At 33.8% G+C, this 10,294-nt stretch overlaps 1 protein-coding gene across 1 annotated transcript; it reads right to left on the bottom strand.

Annotated features, from left to right (window-relative positions):
• Window positions 1-230: 230 nt before the first annotated feature.
• On the bottom strand, window positions 231-9,784 carry LOC144835470 (uncharacterized). Its single transcript, XM_078690554.1, has 11 exons — window positions 9,674-9,784; window positions 5,934-6,030; window positions 5,316-5,612; window positions 4,523-4,634; window positions 3,605-3,771; window positions 3,014-3,162; window positions 2,189-2,330; window positions 1,549-1,866; window positions 1,137-1,193; window positions 673-756; window positions 231-357 (listed from the first exon to the last, which is right to left on the bottom strand). Exons 1-11 carry the CDS (start codon window positions 9,782-9,784, stop codon window positions 350-352), a joined length of 1,542 nt encoding a protein of 513 aa, XP_078546680.1. The 3' UTR covers window positions 231-349.
• Window positions 9,785-10,294: the final 510 nt, after the last annotated feature.

Raw genomic sequence — 10,294 nt, 5'->3', positions numbered from 1 at the left:
CGAGTTCTGCACATTTCTTGTGCTTTCCACGAGTAATGGAGACAATTGCAGTGCATCATCATCACCTGTTTGTTGCAGGCGAAAGTATGCCGTGCTTCCCTCTTTAACTGCCATTTTGTCAGTGGTAACTGGTGATGAGTTTATAAAACCACTTTTCGTAACTGGTGAGACTTGGTCAATAGACGGTACAACCATGTAAATATTTTTCTCTTCTATCTGGGAATCAGGACTGAACTCATGAAATCCTTGATCAGAACTCGTTGAACTGCGGTACGATGTAGGTAAGTCCGACTTCTTCGTCTTCAAGTCATCAAAAACTTCCTTTTCTACTGATCGTGGACGAACGGGGCTAATTTCCTAAGTAAAAGAGATTCCTTTAATATTAAACATGTTATTTCACGTCTGTTATGACAAATACAGTGCATGCGTGGTTCTAAACATTTAGCTAGAGGGCCCTTAATATCATTTTTAGTCGCGTGGACGCGACTCAATAGTTCACTATGTCGGTCTGTCGGTCTGTCTGTCCGGTATCACTATGCGTTTTATCGCTTTTCTGTACTTTTTGAACTGTTTTGATGTACAGAAAAGTTTTAAAGTACATTACTTTTTAAAAGTTCATTTTTTTCTGAGAGCACGCGACTTATGGCTGTTATTCAATGAAAATTCGCTTACGTATATACACATTAAAAGCTCCAAAAAACAGCATAACAAATAAGATAATAATTCCCACCACAAGAAACGGAATGATAAATTCATCTGAAAGTACAACATATCATGAATTGTTGCAAATTTTCTGAAAACATGAACATTGTAAAAGAAAAACAAGAGAAACAATCATTTTTTTCTATATGGATTATGAACAATATACGATCACATCTAAAAAAATAGAGGCAACTTCCTTAATTTGATCACACAAATGCACCCAAAATATTATTCAAGCAGGTAGTAAAATTACGCTATTTTCAGATTAACGTATGGCTATTGGTAAATTTGCCATGAGAAGATATTATATGCAGTAGTGAGGCTATTTCTAAGCATTCAGTAGTAGAGAAACAACAATAAGTAGGCCTAACATTGTCGCAATTAAACTCGACATGTGTGCTATTCTAAATTGTAATAATTGTTTTTTCACATACTAGGCTGATATTGCACTGCAACTGTATTCAGAGTTACGGGTCTCTCGGTCACCAAACCTAAAAAAAAAATGAAATTGGTAAATATGAGGCTCTAATGTCTATCTCTAGTTGTACATTATGTCATGAAGTAAAATTTGCCAACATTAAAGTAAAGTAAGTGTTGAGCACTTTTCAGAATATTACCGTAGCTTTTGAGAAGAAGCCAAATGATTTCCTTACTTTACTCAATGATACAGAAAAATGGTGCATACTTTTGGTTCTGATTTAACCATATATTGAAACCCTTATTTACTATTAGTTGTTTAAGTATTAATTGACGATGAAAACAAAGTTTACCCCGAATATGGGTGTTTTCCAAATACATGCACAAGCGAACCCTCTAGGTATCATAAAGAGACATAGGCCAACACACCTTGTTTCAAGCATTTGAACTCATATAATATCCTGGTTGGAGGACCTTCGACTTCGACTTCAAACGTGTCTACCTGAACACTCCTTAGCTCTAGATTATAGACAATGGTGGTTTTCTCTGTGATGTTGTTGCACGGCACATTTATGTCAATGTTATTCAATGTTAATTCTTCCTCAACACTTTCATTCAGTGATTGTCCAGTATAGTTTCCCGTAATGCGGTAAAAATACTGATTTTCTTCATTTGGTGTTTCCCATTGTAGTGACAAGACGTTTTCGTTTTCTGACGATGTAGCGTTCACGTCTATGATCATAGAAACTACAAAAACAAATTTTCCATTATTTTTAGACAATAAAAAAGAAAATATTCTAGTCACGTACGGTATATATTGGTCGAGAAGGTAAACTGTTCTTTTTATATACATTATGAGGATTTTGATATTTCATTTTATTTGGTCATTATTAATGCAGATATGATTAGTGAGCACATAATGACAACTTTATCTTGCAGCTGTCACCAGATACTATCTAGCCAACTATTGTAAGTCAGTTAGATACAACTCGAGGTGGATTAAATACACTATAGTGACAGCTGTAAAATTGGTATCGGTATACGTATTCCGAATGACTTTAAAACTCACTGGGTAGTGTGACAATTGGACTCCAATCACTGAACTGGTGATGTAGGCCTAATGAAAACCTTGATCGCACTTGAAATTCATATTCAGCTACCGCTGTCGTAATCTCCTCAATAATGATCTGCTTTTTATGCTGTTTTTCAATCTAATAAAAACAATTCGCTTTTAGTAACCTTGTCAATCATTGGGAGCTACATGACCTTATTTTCTTTTGAAGCATTTTGTTACGTTTAAGAATCGTTCAATTTTCTAACGAAACTGTATAATCACGAGCGTCAAATGTTTCAGATGTGTTGTAGAAGATGACTGAATTATTATTGTCATGTCATCACAGTAGCTTACCACAAAATCAGTGCAAGTATTTTCACTTGCACTGCTGATGGAGGGCAAGTACTACCCGAAATTTTGATTTAGATCTTTGCTTATTATATTTTTCATCTCCATTTGAGATCTAGTCACAGTCTTGTCATTTTTTAGTAATTTGCCTTTAGGTTTAATAAATAAATTAAAATAAATAAATCCTGCATAACGGAATAACAATCTTTTAAAAAGCGTGCTTTATTATTTTGAAGATTTGTTTAATGAAGCCAAACAACGTAATCTTTTTGAAGGAAGTGAGTCGAAAATATTCTACAAAAATGTTGTTTAACGATTTGAAATATATATTATACACAAACGTAATAAATATATATTTATTGCCGATTTTACTACATTCAAATTTAATGAGTTGGTAAATTCGTGATATACGATAGTTATTCCACAATTCGTTGTCTCCTGATGATAAAAATATGACAAAACAAATAGTGAAAATGATTGTAACTTCATTACCTCTTCTGTCCATGTTTCACTTAAACGTCTGTAACGAAGTTGAAACCATAGCGAGTTACAATAATAGCAATCTTCTTGTAATTTCCAGAATACTATGACGTTTGATTCCCCCACTGAAACTCTATCAATTAATGGTGACAAAGGTACGGCTGAAAATACAACAAAATGAAACGATTAGAACGTGCGTACAGCCATGAGAGTTACTTCAGTGAATCTTTAATTTAGATAAGTAACGTCTGCCGTACATCAAAAGACGGTTGTAGCATAACAACAGAATCATTAAGACATTCTAAGGTTACCGAACATTATTTCTTTTAGGAGACACAAATCAAACCTAACTTTACTAGTGTTTATTCCTCATGCTAATCTTCAAACAATTTAGATATTATTTAAGATTAAAAATTATGATTTTCGTTATGTTATACTTCAAAAGCTCATTGAACGAAACCCGTATCCCCGCCGGATAAATCACATAAGTCACGTAAAAGGGATTAGACATTTGATCTTCTGTGGTGCTTGTATATTTTATGAAATAATTCGATGGTAATGATCTATATTTTCCAAACCTGTGCTAAATATTGGCCTACAGACCTTCATTCTTAGAATCAAATGTGGATGTTGTATTGGCAGTACCAAACATATTTTCAACAACTACTCGTACTAGATGTGCTCTCATTGGATTACCATCATTTTCTGAAACTTTGCACGTGCTGTCGTTTAGCTTATTAGAACAGTTGATCCACACATTAGAACTGTTTCTAAGGGGATTAAAACAATTCATAATTCAATAGTAATTGTTAGTAATCAAAATTCTATAAACAGTAATCAGTAATCTGTAATCAATAATCCGTAAATCAATAATCTGTAATCGGTAATCTGTAAACAGTAATAAATAATCTGTAATCGGTAATCTGTAATCATTAATCAGTAATAAATAATTGGTATTCATTAATTGGTAATCAGTAATTTGTAATCAGTAATTTATAATCAATAATCTGTAACCAATAATCTGTAATCAGTAATACTCAATAACTCAATAATATTTAATCAATAATCTGTAATCATTTAACATAATAGTATTATTTTGTTACTTTGTCTTTTTTCATAATATTTGATTATGCACCTGCAGCTGTTGAATTTAAATAAAGGAGCGATGACAAACAGACAGACAAATGGTTGGTGTCACATTACGAGACACTGTGATAAGAGAAGAGTAAGAATGGCAGCCGAGAACCGGCAACAGAAGGGAAGACAAAAACGCAGAGGGACGACATTATTTCTAATACAGAAAAAAAACTTTGGCTAGGCCAGCACAGAACAGAAACGAATGTCAAAGGCTTGAGGAGGGCTACATCCGACAGTGTTATGATGGAGCCGAGGTAAGGCAAGGTTATGCATTCTGTATTAGAAATGAAACATTTCTTTAGGTATGATAAGACATTTATTATTTGTGAGAAAAGCAATGGTTCTAATTATTTGTGTTATTTATCAATAATACAAATCACTTACTGAAATTGAAATGTATAGACACTTATAACTCCGGTGAATTCCGTTCCCCATGTACACAAATAATCAACAATATTTGTCGATCTGCAGTTTAATGTTGGAGACGATGGTATGACTAAAGGATACAAAATATAGTAAGGTATATAACTATCTGTTCTGTGGATTCTTATTACATGTAAGGAGTGGTTTTCTATAATAATAATAAATCTCATCTCAGTCTCCAGCCACATACAATAAAAGACGAAAACAAATGGTTTAAATATATCATGTTTAATCTGGGACGGTGCGGCCATACACGCCAATTGCTACATGCACCGCCGCGACATCTCTTTTTATTATCGGTAATTAAATAGATTCTAGGACTTCATAAAGGTAACATTCAAGTTAAACCTCGTTCATAATTACCCGTAAGTTGGCTTCATGGATCAATTATCGTTAAAGATGTATTGTCCCCCTGAAAAAATAATTCTTATACATTTGTTTGTTGAATATTCCATTTTAATGTAACATAATAGTTATCCACTTTGGATTTTAAAAAAATGTAATTTAAAGCAAAAAATGGTCAAATGGGCTGCCAGCCAATGGATTTTTGGTTGAATTTAACAATTTATTTTGTGAAAAGTGAAAACATTATTTTTTTTTTCTATGGAAGTGATTAACTTTATTAAAACTACAAAACAACGTATGCAAAGTCTGATTTGATTAATTTTCATTTTTCATGTTTTTGGGGGCAATACATCTTTAACTTTGAGGGGATCAAATCATGTTTTCAAAACTATGTATGCCATTGACTTACTACCAACTGTTAATGACGATGTTGATTTATTTGTCGTTACTCTTCCATTTTGTTTTTCTACAAGTAAAAAGCAATCGATCCAATGTTCATGACCTGTCATGTTTAGGTTTGTTAAGGTAAGAATGGCTTCTGTACTTGAGATTACGGCAGTATTTTTTCCTGAATTAATAGGTACTTCGTCAATTTTCCATTCAATATCCGAGGCATTGTACGATGTTTTTGTTTGATCTAACGTACATGTAAAGTTCAGGGTGGAACCGGCCAACGAATATGGATCAACGGGCGTCAGTTTAAGTGCTGCAATAAAAAAAAAGTTTAGGTACGTACAGCATATAGTTGTGTCCGCACCCAACAATTACTGTACAACAAAGAAAATAATGGTAACATTGTAAATAACAACGACAGTGAAATAGTTAATTCAAAAATGTTTATTAAAGAAAAAATTGAAAAAAGAAAGTCTTTATTTGTTTAACATTATAAAGAAGATTTATTAACGTATCAAGCAAATATTTCTATTTTGAAACATAGGTGTATTATAAGAAGTAAGTTCCATCGTTTCCTCAGAATTTAATCTTAAGTTAAATAGTTAAAATAAACAAAATGTTGGTGTCTACTTACATGATGTAACTTTGAAAGCGCAGACAGTGGTCAAAATAATCAAAATCTGGAACGTCCTCAATGAAATGTTTAATGTGTAAGAGAGTTCTGCCATCGTCTTTGGAACAATAAAAAGCTAGTTGTTAATGATAGTATACAAAGTATTAACGTGATTGGTCGAAATAAATGATCGGAATGATCGTTCTAAATGATAATCGTACAGTATGACATCATCGAAGTACACAAACTAAAATGAGAGTGTCAAAATAAAAACATTAACTCTAAGTGACTGGAAACATTCTTATTGAAAGGCAAATGTAACCTTTTTTATGTAATATAACGGATATTGCCTTATTTAAAAGATATTCTATAACATTTGAGATCCTCCTTTAGGCCTAATAGTCAATATTTTTTCTCACCAGACTATAATTTCCATAAGCGCTACGCGATTCGAGGAAATAGGAATCCCTTCAGAAACAAGGCCATATAGATGGCTGCAGTCGCGTGCTCATTAGTGTTTTCCGACCGACCGACCAACCTACCAACTGACCGAAATTACTGAACATGTTTAAAAATGTTGAAATGTTTTAAAAATATTTATATTTTTTTAATTTACACGTGCGTAGCCTGTCACTTTTGACGTGCTCGTATAACGTAATTTCGAGTTGAAAAGTAAGTCAAGAAAACAGAAATCGGGCAAAAAGAGTGCGCAATAACATTTAACGCGCAATTTTGTAAACGCTTAAAATTGCCTGAAACGTACTCTTATTTCATCGAAAATAAATTTTGAAAATTTTAAGCGCGCGTACGCATGCGTTACATGCGCTACGCACGTAATTGTATTGCCATATGATGATTTATGCCCTGAAATTTATGAGTACCAAATTTTATTTAATTGTGATTCATGGTTGTGAAGATATGATTACAAACGTGATTTCGTTAAATCGTGCGTAGACCGCGTAATTTTTTATTGCGCACCGTGAAAACATAAGGAATATACTGGGAAAAATTGACTTAGCTGGATTAAACTGATATCAGGATAAAGTCAGAAAGCGATAAAACGCATAGTGATACCGGACCGACAGACAGACCGACCGACCGACCGACATAGTGAACTATAGAGTCACGTCCACGCGACTAAAAATATGATTTTCTCGAAGGAGGATCTCATATGTTATAACACACCAAGCATGCAATATCTGCATAATTTCATAGCTATACAGAAAGAGAAACTTCACAAGTAAAATATATATATATATAAATAAAGAATCATCGTATGCCTCTTTAAGGTTAATTAGGTGTTTTTAGTTGCCCATTCTTTGAACTTTCTAACCAATACTATGACAATCTAATGCGAGTGATCACATTACCTTCGTTTCGCTTACGTACTTGCGTTACGTCCAAGAGGAGAACTAAGCTTTATTTTCACTGACGTATTTTAAATGTATGTATGTATGTATATCCTGTTCATAATGCAATCATGGTAATATGCGAGATTACTTTAACCCAGTGTAAACACACTTCTAATTATGATGTAAATTATTGTAAAAGTCGGCAGTACCATTAGGATAATTGTGTCATTTCGTTATCCGTGTACGTGAAGACCGTTACCTTATTATAAAATTGAACAAAATATATAGCATTTTAACACCTGCTACTGTATGAGTAGTACCGTATCTAGACGTGGCCTGCGTCTTGTTATAATCCAACACAATCCACGATTTTTGTATGAAACGCCATGTGTCCCAAATATGTATTATAAAATACACCGACTATGAATTACCATTTATAATAAATACCACATTTATAAAACCACATTTAATTAATTTAATCAAATTGTTATACAGTAGGCTATCCACATATATTTTGACTATTTACACCGAACTATTGCAGATCATGTACGGTGACATACATAACGAATACAAATAGGCTTATAAACGTGCCTTCAATAACAGAGAAGTCTCCATAGGTATTAACTCCAATAACGCTTTATATATTTCCGATAAATGTGAGCCGACTGTGTCATTAGCACATGTTATCAAAAGCATCTTTATTCGGAGAAACAACATCAAGATAAACATAACTTAACTTAATTGGATAGCACTTAAAAAACAAATTGCGAAAGAATGTTTACGAAGTGGTATTGACTTATGTCTATATAATAATAAACTAATTATTGGTATAAATCATGTACTACTATATAATTATCATAACTTAGTTAACAGGTCTTAAATGTAGGGTATAGCACTTACACCTAGGCCTAACTACATTATAATCTCACTATAGAGATTTAAATACAACGCCTACTATGTTTCCATTATGTTTGCCTTCCTCCTAACCAACACTTTATAAACACAGTCATACTGATAGGCCCTAAGTAGCATTAACTCAGTTAATTAGGCCTACGCGTCCTCCACTAATAACATGATCATACTTACTCAAAGAGGTTTGGATACAGCGCCGACTAGGCAATTATTAGTATCAATCCTCTTAAACTGTATATTAATATTATAGTAAAACACTCACATAAATAAAGTAACTCCGAATACTATGTAAAATCAAAGAGGAAATAAGACTCACCAGAGGTATTGAGAGCATGCACCGACTCTAGGAACAAACACCATTAAGAGCATGCACCGACTCTAGAAACAACGTACACCATTAAGAGCATGCACCGACTCTAGAAACAACGTACACCATTAAGAGCATGCACCGACTCTAGGAACAACGTACACCATTAAGAGCATGCACCGACTCTAGAAACAACGTACACCATTAAGAGCATGCACCGACTCTAGAAACAACGTACACCATTAAGAGCATGCACCGACTCTAGAAACAACGTACACCATTAAGAGCATGCACCGACTCTAGAAACAACGTACACCATTAACAATCAATTCACCCATCCATATCATGTTGTCATTCTCTCGATTTAATATTCAGTAATCTAGAAAGAACCAATATTATAAGTCACCGATTCCAGTGTGTGTACAATAACAATAGCAGCATACTAAACACAAATAGAACACAATTACTTTTGTGTATGTATAACGTTTGATTTAGCACGCCGAGTTTCAGTTCTGAGAAAAGCCGAATAGGATATTTAAAGGATTTCCATAATCATAATAGCCATGGATTAATGAATGATAACCATGAATTATTACATATTTAAAATAGATTATGATTATTCCATAACTTACATGATATTAGTAGTATTTAATCAACATGAGGGTAACTCAAAAACACAGAAGAAGACTAACCGGAACACTTCTACAATAATTAAATATTGTAGACATGAAGGTGGGATTAAGATACCAGAATTTATTTGACACACCAAAACCTAATGTTTGAAGCCGGTTTTTCACTAAGCGCTAATCGAAAACGTCAGCTTATACGCATGCATGATTCCATATTTCAAATCTCTTTCTGCGAAATTGGTAGTTTCTATCTATCTATCTAGGCATAGTTCATCCATATGTTGAATGAAGCCCTCCTCATAACATTTCCATTGCTGTCTAATACTTGCTGTCCTAGTCCTTGCAGCCGTTCCAATGTATGTTGTTAGATCACTTCTCCACCTTCTTTTCTGTCTTCCTCTTTTCCTCTTTCCTACCCTTGGTTGCCATTCTGTTAATCTGTATGTCCATCTATTATCTTGAAATCTTGCCACGTGCCCAGCCCATCTCCATTTTGACTGTCTTACTTTGTCCATTATATCTGTAAAACCTGTCTTTTTTTCTGATGATTGTATGATTTACCCTGTCTCGAAGCGATAAGTTCATCATCTTTCTTTCCATTGCTCTTTGAGTAGTTGTACGTTTCTGTTCAAGTTCCTTTGTTATTGCCCATGTCTCTGAACCATATGTCATAGTTGATAGCACACATTGGTTAAATAATTTCTTTCTCAGTGACATTGGTATATTTTTGTCAGTCAGCATGTGTTTGTGTCTGCCAAAATTCATCTCAAGATTTCACAGGGGTCCGAGAAAACACACTGACGAGAGGCCTGTTTTTTTTTTCCGAGATTGTTACTGCGCGCGCATGTATTGCCCTGGTATTAAACTGACCAATCATAGTAATCAAAATAGCGAGCGACTATGAATAAAAATGTGATTATAAACATAGAGAAATTAGTTATTTCTCCATGATAACATAAAATAGGTATACAGTTTTATTTACAGAGCACCAACCTATTTGGGGATTGAGCAATAGCTATCCTCCTTCCAATTCATACTTCCGACGAAACGCATTTTTGGTAATGGAAGCCGAAAACAGTCCTCCCACAAAGTCATCGAACCTATCCTTTTCTAGACGTAGGTTTAGGCCTAATTATTGATAAAAGGTGAAAACAAATCTTACCAGATATGATAGGTGTATAT

Source organism: Antedon bifida, chromosome 2 (assembly GCF_963402885.1).
Source record: "Antedon bifida chromosome 2, ecAntBifi1.1, whole genome shotgun sequence".
In the NCBI taxonomy this organism is placed as follows: Eukaryota; Metazoa; Echinodermata; class Crinoidea; order Comatulida; family Antedonidae; genus Antedon; species Antedon bifida.
Note: the sequence above shows the minus strand (reverse complement) of the source record. Positions and strands in the feature narration are given on the sequence as shown.